This window comes from Colobus angolensis, unplaced genomic scaffold (genome assembly GCF_000951035.1).
Source record: "Colobus angolensis palliatus isolate OR3802 unplaced genomic scaffold, Cang.pa_1.0 Scaffold159, whole genome shotgun sequence".
NCBI lineage: Eukaryota > Metazoa > Chordata > Mammalia > Primates > Cercopithecidae > Colobus > Colobus angolensis.
In genome coordinates this window covers 673,180-693,603 of record NW_012114699.1, presented here as the reverse complement: position 1 = coordinate 693,603, position 20,424 = coordinate 673,180, and the positions used below count along the sequence as shown (strand labels likewise).

Here is a 20,424-nt window from a genome sequence, read left to right as displayed (position 1 = left end):
TATTTGCAACAGCTAAGACATGAACTCAACCTAAGTGTCTATCGACAGGTGAATGGATAAAGAAAATGTGGTACATATACACTATGGAATACTAATTAGCAACAAAAAAGAACAAAATTCTGTCATTTGTGGCAACATAAATGAGCTTGGAGGACACCGTATTAATCCATCCTTACACTGCTGTAAAGAAATACCTGAGACTGGGTAATTTATAAAGGAAAGAGGTTTCATTGGCTCACGATTTCGCAGGCTGTACAAGAAGCATTATTCTGGCATCTGCTTGACTTCTAAGGGGGCCTCAGGAAACTTACAATATGGCCAAGGCGAAGGGGAGCTGGCACCTCACATGGCCAGAGCAGGAGGAAGAGAGAGAGAATGGAAAGGTGCTACACACTTTTAAACAACCCTGTCTCATGAGAACTCACTATACAGTAACAAGCAGGCACGGTACTAAATCAGTCATAAGAACTTCACCCCTATGATCCAGTCAGTTTCCATCAGGACCCATTTCCAACACTGGGGATTACAACTGAACATGAGATTTTGGCAGAAACACAGATCCAAACCGTATCAGACACTATGTTAAGTGAAATAAGCCAGGCACAGAAAGATAAATACCACATGTTCTCATTAATATATGGAAATTTAAAAAGTTGATCTCATAAAAGTAGAAAGTAGAATAGTGGTTACTAGAGGTTGGGAAGATGGATAGAGATAGCCAGAGGTTGCTTAATGGATACAAAAATACCACTAAATAGGAAGACTAAGTTCTAGTGTTCTATAGCATTATAGAGTGATGAACAACAATTTGTTACATATTTTCAAATAGCTGCAAGAGTGGATTTTAAATGTTCTTAACACAAAGAAATGATAAATGTTTGAGGTGATGGATATGGTCCCACCTCCAAATGCCATCAACATGTGAATTTGAGGATTAAGTTTCCAATACATGGTATTTGGGGGACACGTTCAAACCAGAGCACCTAATATATTAGTCTGCTAGGGCAGCCATACAAAATACTACAGACTGAATGGCTTAAACAACAGAAATGTATTTTCTCATATTTCTGCAGGCTAGAAATCTAAGATCAAGGTGTTGGTGAGTTTAGTTTCTTCTGAGGTGTCTCTCTTTGGCTTGCAGGTGGCTGCTTTCTAGCTCTGTCCTCATATAGTCATCCCCCTGCGTGTAAGCATTCCTGGTATCTCTTCCTCATTGGAGAGACACCAGTCCTATTGGATTAGATCCCCACCCTTATGATCTCATTTAATCTAAACTATCTCTTTGAAGGCCCTATCTACAAATACAGTCACACTGGGGGTTAGGGCTTCAACATATGAAGTTGGAGAGGACACAATTTAGTCCATAACACCTGGCCTCATTGTTCAGGTCTCCCTCACACCCAGCCTATTATTAGTCTTACTGAATTAGTTTTAGTAACCTGGATGGGCCATGCTGTCTTTAACCTCTGGACTTTCACCCATGCTTTTCCCAGTACCCAGATTTTCCTCAACTCTGATGCCCCTCCCCACTCAACTTCCACCTCATTCTTCTCCTACTGTTCATTTCAGACCTTACTTAGTTACCACCTTCTCTGGGAATATCTTGCCTCCTGACTCCTAGTCCAGGTGAAGTGCTATCTTACCCTCTCTGTTGCCTTCTTTTCAAAACATGGAGAGTAATTGCCTAATGGTTCCTCTATGGACTCTACTATACCACAAATCATTTGAGGACAGGGACTGTGTCGTAGTCAATTTTGAGCCCCAAAAGCTTAGCACAAGGCTTAACCCAGAGAAAGGCACTCGGCAAACACTCAGTGAAAGAAAACAACAACCTGTTTCTTTGCTGAAAAGGGGAACCTATGGAGTGAACCAGGTCAAGCTAAGTGAGCAATGTGCTACACCCCAGGATTCTAAATCAACAGCTGATGAACTGTACCTGAGTGTTCCACAAGGTGGATGCTAGGTCTGTGCTAATAGCAGGTCCTGCTGCAAAAGGTTGCTCGTTGAGTAAAATCTGGCTTCTCCAGCATTCTGTCATCCAGAAACCTATATGACCTTGCTCTCCTATAATCTATAGGACAGTGAAAGAGATCTGAGTTATCTAGCTACCAGAATTCCTACAGCAATGATCCTCAGAATCACCTTGGCAAAACACAGATGTTTGGGTCCCCACCTCCAGAGTTTCTGATTCAATAGCTCTAGGGTGGGACCTGAGAATTTGCATTTCTCACAAGTTCCCAGATAATACTGTTGCTGCTGGTCCAGAGAACACACTTTGAAAACTCTAAATGATCCTTCTGAAATTATTGGAAAAAATTACATTATATTGTAAATGGCATAAATGATAAGTATGTTTGCCAGAACATGTGATTAACCATCCCCCCACCACCCTCCACTTTCCCCAACATCACCAATGTTGCTAAAATTCTTAAGACGGGGAAAACAATACACCAAATTTTTTTTTCTTTTTTCGAGGTAAAACTGCCTATGGAAAGATATGGTAACCTAATGGTATGTGTTCTGTTCTTTTCACAGGTGCGATTAGAGTGGCCAACAGACCTTGCAGTCAATCCTATGGACAATTCATTGTATGTCTTGGATAACAACATTGTGCTGCAAATTTCCGAGAACAGGCGTGTGCGGATCATTGCAGGACGCCCCATTCACTGCCAGGTGCCAGGCATTGATCATTTCCTGGTCAGCAAGGTAGCAATTCACTCCACTCTAGAGTCAGCAAGGGCCATCAGTGTCTCCCACAGCGGGCTGCTCTTCATAGCTGAAACAGACGAGAGGAAAGTAAACCGCATTCAGCAAGTAACCACCAATGGGGAGATCTCCATCATCGCTGGTGCCCCCACTGACTGTGACTGCAAAATTGATCCAAACTGTGACTGTTTTTCAGGTATGACCTTTTAAGCAATTCACCAGCTCCCCCTCTCTGTTTTGAAAAGAAAAACATGCCCCAGCAAAGTCAAAAGAAAAGGAGAGTGTTACTTGCAAACATTAGTATGAGCTAGTGGAGAAAGCAATGGATTAGGAGTCAGATCACCTAGTTGTTCTCACAACTGACTCACTGAGTGACCCTAGGAAAGCTGCAAGATCTCTTCATGACTCATTTGCTTCATTTGTTTAATAAAGGTGGCATTGTCTCAGTTATATCACCTTGCTCTTCTGAGGATAAACTAGTATAATAAAAATGTTTATACTCTTAAAAAGTTGAGACCGCTATACAAATGAAAGATCATGATATTATTAAATATCTGTACTTTAGAGAAAGGAAAACTAGGTAAAACCCACATTTTCTGGTTTAGCTGAGGAAAAAATTACTTCCCCATAAGTGGTTGGTATTCAGATTAAAAGCATGTGCTATTTGAGACTCAAAGGGACTAAGAACAGGCTGCCTTTGGGATAGGTGAGGAAAGTTAAATCTGGCAATGGAGAGTTCTCAGGACATTGGTCTGCTAGATACATTGCTTTTTAAAAATCTAAGACTTTCTCCATAACCCATAGTGAAGTTTTCTTCTATTCAAAATTGGAAAAAAAAACAAAGAACCTTCTCCCCAAAACATGTAGTGGATATCTCAGATGGCAAACAGTCCTCTTAATGTCAACAGATACAATTATTGCTGGGATATGGAAATCCCTCCCTCCATTCTACATGCAGTACTATTAAACTGCTCATCCAGGCCCAAATGGCTCTCTTAACCTTTGCCTTTCCTTAGGCCAGAGAAGTCAGGAGTGAGCAATTTGGTCGACATGACTTTTGATCAATATTTTCAATGTTTTCTTGGACAATTAGTTTTATAGATATTTTGCTAATTTGTATCTTTCAGTCAAAGCAAATCTAATGTTTATTCCAGATATCAAATTTGATGTTCTGAATCATTGTTGCACTTATAGACTTAGTGTACTTTGACAGTGTGACAATGGGAATTAACAGAAGAAAGGGCATCTAGGCACAGTAGGACTGGAAAGTCCTGAAACCGATCCTGAAAGCCTTGACAGGCATAACTCTCACAGATTTCCGGCCAAATTTTATGTGGCTATCATTATTTGCAGTTCCTGTATCTTACAATGCAATAGATTCTGAACAGCAGGATTGAGGATTTCACAAAATTGTTGTAACTGAGATAATTACATCTTACTGTTCATCTGCAGTGGTACTGACTCAAGAATTACAGTCTTTTGAATAATAGGCTCATATTTTTCAGGGAGGGAATACAGAGAATGTTGGTTCACTGATTGTTTCCTTTAAAATGATTCTTGATGCACAGAGCTTTCTGTCTGTGGTATGTTCATGTAAATGCTTACGATGCCAATTGTTAAAATCAGAGCCTTTCTCCCACAGGTGATGGTGGCTATGCGAAAGATGCAAAGATGAAAGCCCCTTCCTCCTTAGCAGTGTCGCCTGATGGTACCCTCTATGTGGCAGACCTGGGAAATGTTCGAATTCGTACCATCAGCAAGAACCAAGCCCACCTGAATGACATGAACCTTTATGAGATTGCTTCACCTGCTGATCAGGAACTGTACCAGTTCACTGTAAATGGAACCCACCTACACACCCTGAACTTGATAACAAGGGACTATGTTTATAACTTCACCTACAATTCTGAAGGTGACTTGGGTGCAATTACCAGCAGCAATGGCAATTCAGTGCACATTCGCCGTGATGCAGGTGGAATGCCCCTATGGCTTGTGGTGCCTGGCGGGCAAGTATACTGGCTGACTATAAGCAGCAATGGAGTCCTGAAAAGAGTGTCAGCCCAAGGCTATAACCTGGCCTTGATGACCTATCCAGGAAACACAGGGCTTCTGGCTACCAAAAGTAACGAAAATGGATGGACAACCGTTTATGAGTAAGTTTCTAATTCTCAACATGGGCTTTGTTAGGTTTTCATTTGAAATTGTATTATACTGGGAAAATGCCTTAGTAATTGCTGGGTGTTGCATGTTTTTTTTCTCCTAACAACCACCATAAAAAAATGAAAAGTCAAGGAGAAAATTTTACCTAATTCCTAGAATTCAGACCCATTTTTCCAGAGCAGTTTGCAGAGCATAATAATAAAAACATAGACTGCATGAAGGAAGACTCAAGTGTGGCACTGTAGGAGACAGGAATGAGGTAGAAGTACAAGTACTCAAGAAATTTACAGCATCCCGGGGAAGACAAGGTACAATTTCATTTAAATAACAAAACTAGAGTATAGTTCTAAAGCAGCAAAGAAGCAGTGTGACTTAACAAGTATTTATTGAGCCCTGTGGGGTTTAATGAATGAATAAATGATTGTGTGCCCAGCCCAGCCCAACTCAGTATAAGTTGCTGTGGGAGGTAAGAGAGAAGTTCAAATACAAGAAGTGGACCCTGGAAAGCAAGGGAAGAATTATATGGGGCAAATGCTGAATAAGAGAGGCTCCATTCCATTGGCTGCTTCTGTAAAATGAAGAGCCAAATGCTCTGTATGGGATTGGGCTTCCTCAGGGTCCCTGCACAAGTTGAATAATCCAGCACATTTTGGCATTTACAGACTGGAACTGTGATAACTTTGTCTAATGGGGAACTAACACAAAGCATGTCTGACAGCAAGCTACTAGGAGGTGCTGTAACATGGAAATAGAGACCATTGTCCTTGCCTTTTAAGGCATGAATGACCTTGTTTGCAAGTCAGCCCATCTAGAAAGCTGGTCTGCTGGCGCTCGGGAAGCATTTTCCCCACAAAAGGAGTTGCTGAGTTTTTAACCAGTATACTGAGTGAGCTAATCCGTGGAATCTGAATTCAGAGTCTGGAATGGCATCAAAGTTGAAGAATGTGAGAAGTGGAGATGTTAAAGTATAAGGGGTTCCAAGTGTGACTATTTTGGGAGGATATAGAGAATATGTCCAGTCCCATGAAAGCCTCTTGAAGAAAGGGAAAAAACAATTGGCCTTCAAGTTTTGGATCATTTTTCAAAGAAATGCCATCTGTACAAAAGGCCAGACAGCTATTTTACTTTCACTTCGAAAAATGTATTCAGTTGTTTCTGTTGCAAGTCTTCCTCTATTTTTTGAAAGTAATTCTCTTACATCTTAATAAGAGTAATAAAAGCTATAGTTAGCTAAAGATTTACTAAGTTCCAGGTACTGGGCTAGGTAATTTAGATACATGACTTTATTTGATCCCCATAATAACAACATGGGATAGGTGCCGCTAAGTATGCCCACTTTATGGATGAGAAAACTGAGGGACAAGATAGTTAACTTGTCCTGATTCACATAGATACCCAGAATTCAACCACCAAGAGCCTGTGTTTTCAAACACACTACCCTTAGAAAAGATAAAATTTCTAATGAGAAGTTTTAATGTCTTTTTTAAAAACTCAAGCCAGATCACACTGCGGCTGAAATTAGGCAAACAACTATTTTGAAAGCTAATGGTGGAATTCAGTTCCCCAACAAGAAATGGCTGAAGTATTAACTAGTTTTCAAAAGAACCAGTTCAACCATTCATATGTTTATTCAACAAATACATGAACACCTACTACATACCATACAATGTTATAGGTGCTGGAGATACAGGTATGAACAAAACAGATAAAAATCCCTACTTTTCTGGAACTTATATTGTACTGGAGGAAGATGAGGAAGATGTATACAACTTCAAATGATGATAAGTTCTATGGAGAAAAATCTAGTAGAGTAAGGGAGATCAAGTGGGTGGAGCAGAAGATGTTTTTATTTCAGATTGGGTCAACAGGAAAGGCCTCACCAAGAAGGTGACTTTTGCATAAAGATCTGTAGGAGATGACAGTAAGTCATACGAATATCTGGAGGGGTGGGGAGTGGTATGAGGGGTATTCCAGGCAAAAGGAAGAGTAAGTATAAATGCCCTGCAGCAGGAGCAAGCCTGACACATTCAAGGAAGAGTAAGGTAGCCATTGTGATGGAAGTGGAATGACTAAGGATAATGAGGACATGAAATCAAGTAACCAGAACTACTTCATGTAGGGCCTTGTAGGCCACTGTAAAGACTTTGAATTTTACTCTAAGAAGTGGAGCCACTGGAGAATTTTGAGTAAAGAAGTGATATAAGCTGACTTTCATTTTTTTAAAAATCACTCAGTATTAAAAATGGACTGTGTAGTGGAAACAGGGGAACCTAACTGGGAAGCAGGAGCAACTATTGCAATAATGCAGGCAAAAAATGATGACTTGGACCAGGGAGTTGGGCCAGTAAGAGGTGCTAAAATTCTGAATATATTTTGACAGTAGAGCTATCATGAATTACAGAAAGATTGAGTATTGAGTGTGGGAGAAAGAGGGGTCGGAGATACCTCCAAAGTTTTTGGCCTGAGCAACTGGTTTTCATTTACCAAGAGGGGAAGACTATACAAGGAACACATTATACTGGAAGGTTGTGAGGTGGGATATTGGAAATTCAGTTTTGAATATGATCAATTCAGTTAGGCATCTAAGTGTAAATATCAGGTAGACAATTGGATATATGAGTCTGGGATTGAGGAGAGAGGGTGGAGAGTGATATTTGAGATGTACTAGTGTTTAGATTGTATTTAAAACCATGAGATGGGATGAGATCTCTCCATGAAAGTGAGTATAGACAATGAAGTAAAGAGATCTGAAGACTGACCATGAAGCACTCCATGTTTAGAAGTGAAGATATGGGGCCGGGCGCGGTGGCTCAAGCCTGTAATCCCAGCACTTTGGGAGGCCGAGACGGGCGGATCACGAGGTCAGGAGATTGAGACCATCCTGGCTAACATGGTGAGACCCCGTCTCTACTAAAAAATACAAAAATCTAGCCGGGCTAGGTGGCGGGCGCCTGTAGTCCCAGCTACTCCGGAGGCTGAGGCAGGAGAATGGCGTGAACCCGGGAGGCGGAGCTTGCAGTGAGCTGAGATCTGGCCACTGCACTCCAGCCTGGGCGACAGAGCAAGACTCCGTCTCAAAAAAAAAAAAAAAAAGAAGTGAAGATATGGGCTGGGTGCAGTGGCTCATGCCTGTAATCCCTACCTACACTTTGGGAGGCTGAGGCGGGTGGATCACCTGAGGTCAGGAGTTCGAGACTAACCTGGCCAACATGATGAAACCCCATCCCTACTAAAAATACAAAAAATTAGCTGGGTGTGGTGGCGGGTACCTGTAATCCAAGCTACTCAGGAGGCCTGAGGCAGGAGAATCACTCGAACCTGGGAGGTGGAGGTTGCAGTGAGCTGAGATCGCGCCACTGCACTCCAGCCTGGGCAACAAGAGCGAAACTCTGTTTCAAAAAAAAAAAAAAAGAATTGAGGATATGAAGAGGAACCAACAAAAGACACTGAGAAGGAAAGGCTAGTAAAGTGGAAAGAAAACTAGGAGAGTGGGATGTCTTGGAAGCCAACTGTGTTAATCTGTTTGTGCTGCTATAACAAAATACCTTATACTGAGTAATTAATAAAGAACAGAAATTTATTTTTCACAGTTCTGGAAGTTGAGAAGTTCAAGGTCAAGGCGCCAGCAGAGTCAGTGTCTGGTGAGGGCTACTCTCTGTTTCCAAAATGGCACTGCCTACTGAGTCCTTGTATGACAGAAGGTGGACAGCGAAAAGGGACCTAGCTGGTTCTCTCCAGTTCTTTTGTAAGATTGCTAATCGCATTCATGAAGGTAGAGACAACATAACATGATCTAATCACCCCCTAAAGGCCTCACCTCTTAGTACTATCACACTGACAATTAAGTCTCAATATTTGATTTGGGAGGGACAAATTCTGACCATAGCACCAAATAAAACAGGTGATTCCAGGAGGAAAGAGTCATCAGCTGTTCCAAATACTCCTGATAGGTAAGATGAGAACTTATAATTGATCATTTGATTTAGCACTGTGAAGAGCAGCCACTGTGACACATGGGGGACCAAAGCCTGAGTAGAATATTCTCTTAAGAGAGAATGGATACACAAATGCTCATAGCAACATTATTTATAATAGCTGAGAAATATAAACAACTCAAATGCCTATCAAGTGGTGAGCAGACAAACAAAATGTGATATAACCATGTCATGAAATAGTATTCAGCCATAAAAAGAAATGAAGTTCTGATACATGCTACAACATGGATGAACCTCAAAAACATTATGTTCAGTGAAATAATCCAGAAACAAAGGACCCTTCTCATTCCAATTATATGAGATGTCTAGAAGAGGCAAATCCATAAAGACAGAAAATAGATTAGTAGTTGCCAAGAGCTGGGGAGAAGAATGAATGGGGGGTGACTGTTAATTCATATGGGGTTTATTTTGGGGGTGATAGAAATGTTCTAGAAGTGGTGGTGATGGTTGCACAACATTGCAAATGTACTGAAAGTCACTGGATTGTACAATTTAAAAAGGTGATTTTTATGGTGTGAGAATTATATCTCAATAATAATAATATAGAATGACTAGGAGGAGAGAGGTTGAGACAGTGAGTAAAGAACTCTTTTGAGGAGTTTTGCTGTAAAGAGGAGCAGAGAAATTAGAGCTGGAGGAGAAACAGAGTAAACAGAGCAGTTATTTAAGTGAGAGAAATAACAGCATATTTGTATACTGATAAAAATGATCTAATATAGGGGGGAAATTGATGATGCTGAAGAGAGAAGATAATTTTGTTGTCATACCAGTTTGTGTGCCTGTTTTCCACTGGCATCAAATTGATGCAGGCACTGTGTGGCAGGCAAGATTCTCATGGTGAATGGGGCCCAGGCCTGTAACCAGGATTTGGCCAATAGTGAGTGAAAAGGTATCAGCTAATATCATTGTTGAGTAGCCAATCTCGAGCCACTAAGCTATGAGAAACACAGACATCCATATGGGGGTAGTCATGAAATTTTATGGCCACCCACATATACACCATGGAATACTATGCAGCCATAAAAAGGATGAGTTCATGTCCTTTGTAGGGACATGGATGCAGCTGGAAACCATCATTCTCAGCAAACTATCGCAAGGACAAAAAACCAAACACTGCATGTTCTCACTCATAGGTAGGAATTGAACAATGAGAACACCTGGACACAGGAAGGGGAGCATCACACACCGGGGCCTGTTGTGGGGTGGGGGGAGGGGGGAGGGATAGCATTAGGAGATATGTAAATGACGAGTTGATGGGTGCAGCACACCAACATGGCACATGTATACATATATAACAAGCTTGCACGTTGTGCACATGTACCCTAGAACTTAAAGTATAATAATAAAAAAAAAAATTATGGCCACAAAGAGACATTAGATGTCATTTTACAAATGAAGAAACTGAAACCCAGAATAGGGAAGTAACTTGCTCATTCATATGCTAGTTGGCTTATCTAGAGTCAGGTCCTTGACCTTCTATTCCAGTGTTCTTTCCAGTGCTGCCACACTGCCTTCCAGAAAAAGGAGAATCATGTGGGCTTACGAGAGTGACCATATAAAATCTAGAGGGCTAGAAAGTTTTCCTCAAGTAGCAGGAAAAGAGGAATAGGGTAGCACCAGGAGATGAAAAGGGAGGCTGAATAACCATTTGTTCTTTCTCCCACCTTCTTAACTTCAGTCAGAATTATATTGAAACTCTCTTGGTCAAACAGCATCTGTTGAAAGGAGAAGGTACCTCTTCTCCTGACGCAGTCTATTCTGGTGCTGAACAGCAGTCCTTAACAAAATACAGCTCCTGTCCCTTCTTGCCTGTAAACAGAAATGAGCAACTTTCCAGCCTTCATAATGTGACTAATTCTTCCTACAGTCTTGATGCAATATCTGACTTTTTTCACTTTTGTCCTCTAGTGCTTTGGCTAGTTCTGAGCACCTTTCAGGTTTTCTCTTGTCCTTCTGAAGTTGGAGAACACAGCATTTGACCTACTCTTCTAGTCAGGGTCAGAGCAGTGCTAAGGTCGGTAGAAGGTTGCCATACCACTGATACCAGGCCCTCCTAAAAGAACTGGAGTAATTCCCTGAGGTAAAAGGGAGGCTTCTTTGTGTGGACAAGGGGACAAATTGTTTGCAAAGGTGGAAATAGAAATTCTGTTCTGAGATGAGCATGAGAGAAACAGAAGTGAAATTTGGCAGGATGGAAGACTGCAGTGTAAAGGTAGCCCAGTCAGTAATCCATTCAACTTTCTATTATCTGCAACTATCACGAGGAAAAATGACATAGATGACCCTGAACAGTGGATAATCCAAATGAGATTTTTAAATGCATCTTGTGTAGTGGTAGTGCATGGACTTTTATTATGTAGTGTGATGTTGTTTATATAGTTCACTGATTTTCATAATTCCATTTGACTTGGACCAGGATCAAAATTGCACACCCCAAGTGTTAGTATTTGATGCATCACTGCCCATGAGTGTCCCAAGTGTCGGGGGAAAAGCTGACCACAGAGAAACAGCTAACAAGGAATTGATTGTCAAGGCAGGAATACTGGCCCGAGGCGGCACGGGTGGGCTCCTAATTGTAATAACCATGCAGTAGCTGAGATCTGAGGGAAGGGCCTAGCAACTCACACAGCAGACAAGCCATTCTCCACAAGGCTGCAAGAGTAGCCAGGTTGCCCTTGTTTGTTTCCCTGGCAAAGGATTCTGCTCCACTAAACTGAAAAGGTCCCAGACTAAGGCCAAAGCATCAGTCATGTCACTGCTGCTGGTCCATTCTGAGCTGACAGTTCCTCAGGCCCCTTGCCCTTTGTGGGAAGCCCTCCCACTCAAAGGAGACTCTCCATTTACATGATCTCTTGATCCTTGGTCTTCTGCATTCTCTGTTTCCAGACTTTATTAACACATTCTCTCCTCCCATTAAGAAACAAAAAACCACCACCACAACAAAAATGCCACCCACTGACAAGTTGGAGAAGCCTTCATAATATCTCTGGGTACCTTTTAGACTGTTTAACAAATGCCCAGTTTTATCATGGATGGCTAATGACAGATTCCCCCTTCTCCCTTATAGATCAGAAGGGGTAGGGGGCAAGGTAAACAAGCCATGTCTCTGGGTGAGATATTTGCCTGGGGATAGGATGTGATTCCCATGCAGAAATGCTTATGTAATGATCAGTCATTCCAAACACATGTGATGTTTCCAATGCCTTCCAGAATCCCAGAGTAGAAAAGAAACTAAGGCATTGTATAGTTCAGCCCGATGCCTCCAGGCAGGGGAATGATTTCAATTAAACAAGAACATAGAAATGTTGACTATTCCTTCAGATCTTTAGAAATAGAGCCTTGATACCCTTGCTCAGCCACCTCTCCTTGTGCTTTATGCCCTTAATAAGGATCAAGAGTGGGTAAAACAGAATTATCGTGGGTATTCCTGGGAAGAACTGAAATAAAGACGGAGAGTGAACAGAAGTAACAAAGGCTGGTAGGGAAGTTTAGCTGAACTCCCTAGCACATCTATGTAACCTGAGTGTGCCCTCCCAGAAGCACTATTGATGGTTCTGTCTGTTCATTGGCTCTCATATCCACCCCCATCCTTTTTTTCACTAGCAGCATCCTATTTATACTCATTCAACAAGTACATGGAGTGAGAATCTACTCTGTTCCAGACACAGAGAATATAAAAATGAATGAGACACTGTGTCCTCCCTCTAAAGATGTGAGAATTGTACAGTCTAGCGGGGAAGACAAATCCCAATGATAGGCAATCACAATATATTTAACGAAGGCAACAGACCACCATCTTCTCTTATATGAACTGAGGCTGCAGCCTCCTAACCGTTCTCCCTGCTCCTTGTCTCCCCTTCCAAGACTCATTGCCACCAAAACACTGTTTGGATCATCCTTTCATCCCCTTGAAAAACTGTCTACGCTTCTTTGTTGTCTAAGCCTTATCTCTCACTACCCTCCTAGAGGAACCTTGTGCTCCAGCAATGCTGGTCCCCCAGTAGACATCCCATCAGTCAGCGTGCCTTTCTTCATACCTCTATTTGGAATGCCTTCCTCCCTTTCCCAATCTCTACCTACCTTCTAGGATTCAAACACCACCTGCTTCTGCTCTTCCTCCTCCTATTCTGCTCAGCCCAGCTGGAAATGACCTCTGCCTCTTCTGAGATTCTACAGTTTCTTCTTTACAGAAATACCTGGCAATATTCTGGCATTAGAGTTATTTGTGTGGATATCTTATCTGCCCTACTGGACTGTGAATTTCATTCAGCACTGTATCCCTGGTCCCTAGCACAAGACTCTGATATTTATTGAATGAAGGACAAATGAAGATAGAAGGGCATTATGGACTTGGAACTGAATCATAGGAAGCCAAAGGAATTTATTGGTGAGGAAAGGGGAATCTCATATTTCCTAAAGAATTCTTATTAGGTTGGTCAGCTTTCTGACATGAAAGTGTAAAGAGGGTCTGACTTTTTCATATTTCCTTTAAAAGAATAAGTAATGAATTTCTCTTCTATTATCTGCAATATTTTTTAAAAGCAAAGATGTAGGAGCCTCTAGTTTTATTCTCAACCGTTTAACTCTGGCTTAAATTGTCCTCAAAGGAAAGGGCAAGCTATCCCTTATGAGAAAATACCAGACCAAATATATTTTTAATCATGTGTAAATATCATCTCTCCAACTAAACTATATGCTTCTCAAGGACAAGAATGATTCTGAATTTTCTTTACAAATGTTTCCTTTGCTCTACTGGGGTGCACATATGTGCACATGCACACACACACACTCAAGTGCACATGCACACAGCCTATGACAGTGCTGAGGAAAAGGGTGAGTGTACTCAATACTTAACTGGCTGGTGCCCTCTGGGACCATCACAGTGGAACTCTGTAAAATCAGGACAGCAAGGGACAATTTGATATCAAATCTCCTCTTACCAAACCCACTTCTGATGACTATGAAGGCAACTGTCATTTCCTGATGGCACAATTCACCAGCTATAATTTGCAGCCTGGTTAGGTGAGTGCTCTGCCCTGCAGGCAGAGAGGGTGGGTTTGCTCCCATGCTGTGGCCTGAGGGGATCAGTTGGAGCAGATCGGCTTGTACTCTCTGCACCAAAGGATGAAGGCACCAAAGGGAAACACACAGCAGAAGAGATTTTGATTAAACTTGTTTCTTCGACATTCAGTCTGGAAAGATGCATTCCCCTGTGATGACGGAAGAAAACTCAAGTAAGCTATAGGAAATCAAAGTCTCCCTCTATTTCTTATCCACTTTCAGCAATCTTTCCAAAGTTGTAGGAATTACCCACTGATGTGTACATCTGCCTATTGTTCTTCCTTTGGAAATGACCCAACAGAAGAGAGGTGGGGTCTATATGTTTTGATCCAAGGCCATATTGAGCATCAGAGACACCACCCTGTAGATACCATCAAATGTGATTGCTTTAACTGTGACTAGCAGAATTGGGGTATGTGAGTGTGTTGGAGTTGGGGTGCTCTGTTTATCATGGAGTTACAGTCAAATGTACACATTCATTGGCCTCTCTGGCCACAGAAAGGAAATAAGGCAATATAACTTTCCAGCTACCCAACAACTGGACAGGCCCATGGGAAATATTCCCAACACCATTGCCTCCTTCACCAGAAAACACACACACGTACGCACACACACACAAACACACATACACATACACGAAGCAGTCTCCCAGCTAAATCTATCTGGGTAATTACAGTCTTATCTAGGAATCTTTAGCTTGCCTCTCTGAATATACTACTGTCAATATGGAAAGTAGGAATGGGTACAAAATATGTAGGAATATGCCTGTGCTCTTGGAAATAAGCTTTAAAATGTTTAGGACAAAGAACACCAGTAACTTAGCTGAAAAGGTGTTTGGGAGGGTGGACTAGGAAACCAGATTTAGCCACAGGTCACTGCAAAGGTTCATTGGGAATTCTGACCCTTGTACCCCTATGCATGGATACCATGCTCAATTGGTATCTGATCTTGTCATCTTGCTCTGATGAGTGGATGCAACCACTGATCTTACCTTTATATGAGATCTTCCCTTAAAACAAGGGGCTGTGTGACTGAAGGAAACTGCCGCCAAGTTGCAAAGTCCATGTGGAACCTGCATCCACAGCATCTAAGATCAGCTTTCCTAGAAGAATGATAGAGTGAGCTTGCCAAAGGTTGAGGAATCCCTTTAGAAATCAGGAAAGGGAAACCAATGAGGCAAAGTTGCTGGTGCCTCATGTGGAACAGAGAGGAAGTGCCTGCATAATCCAGGTTGTTGGGGCCACAGTTCCCCTGATAAGAAAGGCATGCAGCAACTTCCCTCTGTCTACTGCCTGCAAACTCCTTCCTCCTCTACCTTGGGAGAATAATGGCTGGACATTGGGCCGGGTGTGGTGGCTCAGGCCTGTAATACCAGCACTTTGGGAGGCTGAGGCAGGGGAATCACATGAGGCCAGGAGTTCGATACCAGTCTGGCCAATATGGCGAAAACACGTCTCTACTAAAAATACAAAAATTAGCCAGATGTGGTGGTACTTGTTTGTATTCCCAGCTACTCGGGGAGGCTAGGGCGTGAGAATTGCTTGAACCCGGGAAGCGGAGGTTGCAGTGAGCCAAGATCACACCACTGCACTCCATCCTGGGTGACAGAGCAAGACTGTCTCAAAAAAATTAATTAATTTTTTTAAAAAAGAGGCTGGATATTATTGTTTTCCTCCCCTGGAAGGAAGACCCAACAGACAAGGTTGGGGCTAAAGTGGGTATTCGAGCCTTCCCATGCTCCGTTCTTGCCAGCGGCCTGCTTCTCATAGCCACAGAGCCCCACAGCAGGCAGAACATGGGCAGTCTTTGCAGAGGGAAGGATTTTGCTATTAAACCCAGAAACAAACAGCACTCTTCAGTCTTTCTTTGATAATGAGTCCTTAGCTGCATAGTAGCAATGTGCCAACCATTTTGGCTGAAATCCATTTAAACAAAGGAGACACCCAATTTTAAGGCTTGGCATATCTGTGATGTCAATAACCTATTTGATTCATTCTATTCACATATGTGACTGTTTTAACTGATAGTGTATACGTGTGTGCACACACACACGCCCATGTATATGCAGAACTGAACTTTAGGTGGTATTATATATAGGCTCAAGTTCAAGTCTGTCCTATAAAATACAGTCCAACCACTTTTCCCAAGCCTTCCAAAGGCTGGTATAGTTATTAAAATTTGAGCAACTACCCAGGCTGAGTTCTTTAGAATATAATGGATTAATACTGAATTACTATGCCACTTTGTGTACTTGTTGGGGGAGGGTGTAGTACAGCCAGTCTCTACCATTCTGTCCAGGCTGAATCCTGCTCATTTTGGGTAAAAAGAATATAATTGTTTAACATTTTAAAAGGCAAATAAAAGTGCTTAAATATTTTGTAATTTGGAACTTGAAAAGAAAACAGTAATGGGTTTCCAAGTGCATGTCTTTACTTTTAATGAAGTGTTTATTTTTCATGGTTCTACTGGCAATAAAAGAACAGCTCCACATCAAAAGCCTTCAGGGAAGCAGTTTTCATTTGGAGGACAGTGAGATTGCCAATAATTCTGATTTTTTTTTTTTTGGAAAAGTAAACTCCCTAGACTATATTTCTAGATATAGGTTATAGCCTATTATCCCTTTTTTGTCTCTTACTCATGTAGACAAATTACAAAACGTTATGTACTATACTCTAAAAAGATTTTTAAAATTTAAGTGACATCAAGATCAGGGGGCTCCAGAATGTTTTAATGAACATGTTTCCATTATCCTCTGTGCCTGTTCATTTTGTTGGAAGAATGATTCATTCATTTCAAATTTGGCAACTTAAACAGCAGCAAATTATAATTTTCCCATCATAACGCAAAGTCAGTATATTGGCTTCTCAGCCTTTGAGGGACCTTTTGTACCTTCTTTTGCTTTGCCAACAGCACCCTCTGCTGGGCTTTGTAATCCATCACATCTAATGGGATCGACCCAAATTGCAAACGGAGGCCTCCCTGCAACATTGCACACAGCAGGACATGATTCATAAATCAGTGTTCCACCCTGGTGATTCATTACCAGATATATTTTTTCTGTAAAACAGCACAGCTCAAGGAAGTCATCAAGAATTCAGAAGCTGCAAAAAATACCTTCGTTTGATTAATCATCTCTCTGACCTTTTTCTTCTTATTGAACAAGGTTAATAATACTTGCTATCACTCAAAGTTAAACGGTATTAGCTGCCAAGTGATTTTTATTTTGCAAAGGCCTGTTATCACTGCCAAGAGGCTTCAAAGCTGGGATTGGTTACATTCCTCAGGTATGACCCCGAGGGACATCTGACCAACGCAACGTTTCCCACTGGAGAGGTCAGCAGCTTCCATAGTGACCTGGAGAAGCTGACAAAAGTGGAGCTAGATACTTCCAACCGTGAAAATGTCCTCATGTCAACCAACTTGACGGCAACTAGTACCATATATATTTTAAAACAAGGTAAGATTGTTTCCAATGATATCTGTCTGTAACAGCCCCTATCTCAACATCCACCCTAAAACCTGTGTACACCATTCGTAAACAGAATACACCTGTAGCTGAGAAGATGTACTCTTCCTGTTTTCCAGCTACGGAAGTTGAAACACAGACAAAATTCACACCTTTTACAAGTTCTCATATCAACTTTGGGCCCATCTCTGTAGGAGTCATGAGGTTCAATCCCTGCCAAGTCTGCTCTGGTATCAACTCATTTCCCAACACCCAGCTGTTTGCAAAGCTCTTTCAGGGTCTGGCTAGGTTATATTAAATAACTGGAGCCTGGCCTCCAGCTGAGCTTAGCATTCTAGATCAATGCCAACATGGGTGAAGAAAAAGGAAAATCTTAGGATACAGACCAAGCAAGAATATAAGCAAAATGAGAGAATTAAAAACTCATTCTATTTGAAGACAGAAAAGTAAGGAAGAACAGAAGAAGAAAGGAAGGAAGGGAGATAGGATTTGGAAGGAATGTCTTAGAAGCTAGAGGAGAAGTGCACAAAGAGAAATTGCTTTCTCTCTGCCCTGTCATTAAGACCTCATTCTGTTGTTAGGTGGTGAGGCCAGACACTCTAAGAGGAATAGTCCCAACTTTTGTTAGTGGTATTTTGTGGAGTAAGCAACTGTGATGGTGGCCCCAGGTGGTAAGGTGCTAAGTTGAACTTCATACTCTTCTCATTCTAGCTCCCAGCATGTCAAACTGAGGAGGCTGATCCAACAAGTCAGTGAGGGAGGGAATTCTTTAAAAACGAAAAAAGAAAAAAAAAACAAAAACAGCCTGCAGTGTTAGACAAGAGTCTTTTATCCAAGAAACAGATACTCCAGCTGTGAAAATAACAAGACACAAATGGATAGGGAACACGTTTTCCTGTCAGAGCGGTAGTCTAGCCCAGAAGGCAGTTAAGACCACAGCACCCCACCTGCTTATCCCTTCCCAAACATGCCTCCTAAAACTAAACCTGTCTCTTTTCTGCTTCCTGCTCTTCCCTTCCTTCCCCCTCTTCCTCCTTTGCTCTTCTGTCTACAGAAAATACTCAGAGTACCTATCGGGTGAGTCCAGATGGTTCCCTGCGTGTCACTTTTGCCAGCGGAATGGAGATCAGCCTCAGCTCAGAGCCCCACATCCTGGCAGGGGCAGTCAACCCTACCCTGGGCAAATGCAACATCTCATTGCCCGGAGAGCACAATGCAAACCTCATCGAGTGGCGGCAGAGGAAGGAGCAAAACAAAGGCAACGTTTCGGCTTTTGAAAGGAGGCTGAGGGTAAGGCTTGACTTTATACAAGATATAGAACTTTTATAGTTTTTTTTTTAACTGCAGAGCCTCCCTAAACTGAAATCCCATTTCTCCAAAGCTTTTCTAGGTGACTGACTGGCTTATATGATATACTAATTCAAAAGAGGGTGCTAATGGCCGATAATGGTTCCGTATCCTTAAATGAGTATTCTAATAGGAGCTTTCTTTGTCATTAGCCAGCTAAAGTGCTCTAATAGTAGCCATTTCAGGCACCAAGAAAGTCTGGCTGAAGAAATGTGTTTAGTCAAAGGAGGCCCTCCAGCACCCCTCCCAGCATGCCCTGGAGATGCTTATCAGGCTCACTGAGTTGACTGAGGTCCCTGTTTTTCAGGTAGCTCTTTGGAAATACCTCGCAGGTACACACAAAAGGATGTGAGACAAAAGGCAACATTTGGGCAAAGGCAAGTTAAAAGGAAAAATCAGTGAATTATAGCATTGCCATGAATACATATCCAGGGCCAGAGGGATAAAGGACTGGTACTGAGATTGGGCTGAGGTTCTCAGAGCTGCCTGGAGGAAGTTATAGATTAGGGAGTTTTAAAGTCCTCACCAAGCACAGTTCACCAGAGTTAACCAAGAGACCTCAGTCAGCTTTTCTGCAGCACACAAAGCCTACAATCGCCATAGCACTCTGTCTACCTGTCTCCTCTTGAACATTAACCAGTGTTACGATGATGTGGCCAACTTTCTACATGTAGTAACATTCAATATCTGCCCTAGAGCAACTGCCAGCCTGTGGGAAATAATCACTCACTATTGAGGCCAGATCTGTTTTCAGCACCTGTGTCACGCCTGACATACCGGGAAGGTTTATGGTATATATAAAGTTTTGGTGCAGCAAAAGGAATAGCAGTCGAATATAAAATTTTCTTTTTAATTCTCAGCAAGGCAAGTTACTTCTATAGAAGGGTGCCCCCTTACAGATAGAGCAATTGTGAGCACACACTTGGACAAGGGAGGGGAAGGGGTTCTTATCCCTGAAGCACGTGCTGCTGTGTCATTCCCCTATTGACTAGGGTTAGACCGCACAGACTAAGCTAATTCCGATTGGCTAATTTAAAGAGAATGACGGAGTGAGTGTTTTGGGGGGAGTCAGGGCAGAGCAGGTAGCAGGGAATGTGAATGAATTAGGGTGGAGCAGGTGATCAGAATGAGTTAGAGTGGAGCAAGTAATCAGAATGAGTCAGGGTGGAGTAGGTAATTGAAAAAGGTTGCTTTAGGAGGAAGTTATGTTTAAAAGTAGAAGGCAAAGAATTGAACATACTGACATATTCATTCTTTGAAAAGAAATTTAGAACTCATATCTAACATTTACATTTTCTTTGCTCACAGTAAAAATTTGGTAACCTTAAGGTTGTGGAAGTGCAACCACCAAACAACCACCCAATTCCAGAGACAGGCAGTCAAACCCGTCATATGGCTTGATATGAACAAAATAATTTACAGCAGTGCTCACTTTTCTTTTTCCTTTTCTTTTCTTTTTTTTTTTTTTTTTTTTCTGTTTGATACGGAGTCTGGCTCTGTCTCCCAGGCTGGAGTGCAGTGGCGCAATCTCGGCTCACTGCAAGCTCCACCTCCCAGGTTCACACCATTCTCCTGCCTCAGCCTCCCAAGTAGCTGGGACTACAGGCACCCACCATCACGCCCAGCTAATTTCTTTTTGTATTTTTAGTAGAGACGGGATTTCACCGTGTTAGCCAGGATGGTCTCGAT

At 42.0% G+C, this 20,424-nt stretch overlaps 1 protein-coding gene across 2 annotated transcripts in view; it reads left to right on the top strand.

Moving 5' to 3' along the window:
* TENM1 (teneurin transmembrane protein 1) overlaps positions 1 to 20,424 on the top strand; it is a 630,397-nt gene that overhangs the window by 582,474 nt on the left and 27,499 nt on the right. For both annotated transcript variants that reach the window (XM_011936960.1, XM_011936959.1), the window contains 4 exons: positions 2,536 to 2,902; positions 4,349 to 4,859; positions 17,207 to 17,379; positions 18,443 to 18,678. In XM_011936960.1, coding sequence (XP_011792350.1) covers positions 2,536 to 2,902; positions 4,349 to 4,859; positions 17,207 to 17,379; positions 18,443 to 18,678 — 1,287 coding nt within the window. The remainder of the gene's footprint in view (positions 1 to 2,535; positions 2,903 to 4,348; positions 4,860 to 17,206; positions 17,380 to 18,442; positions 18,679 to 20,424) is intronic.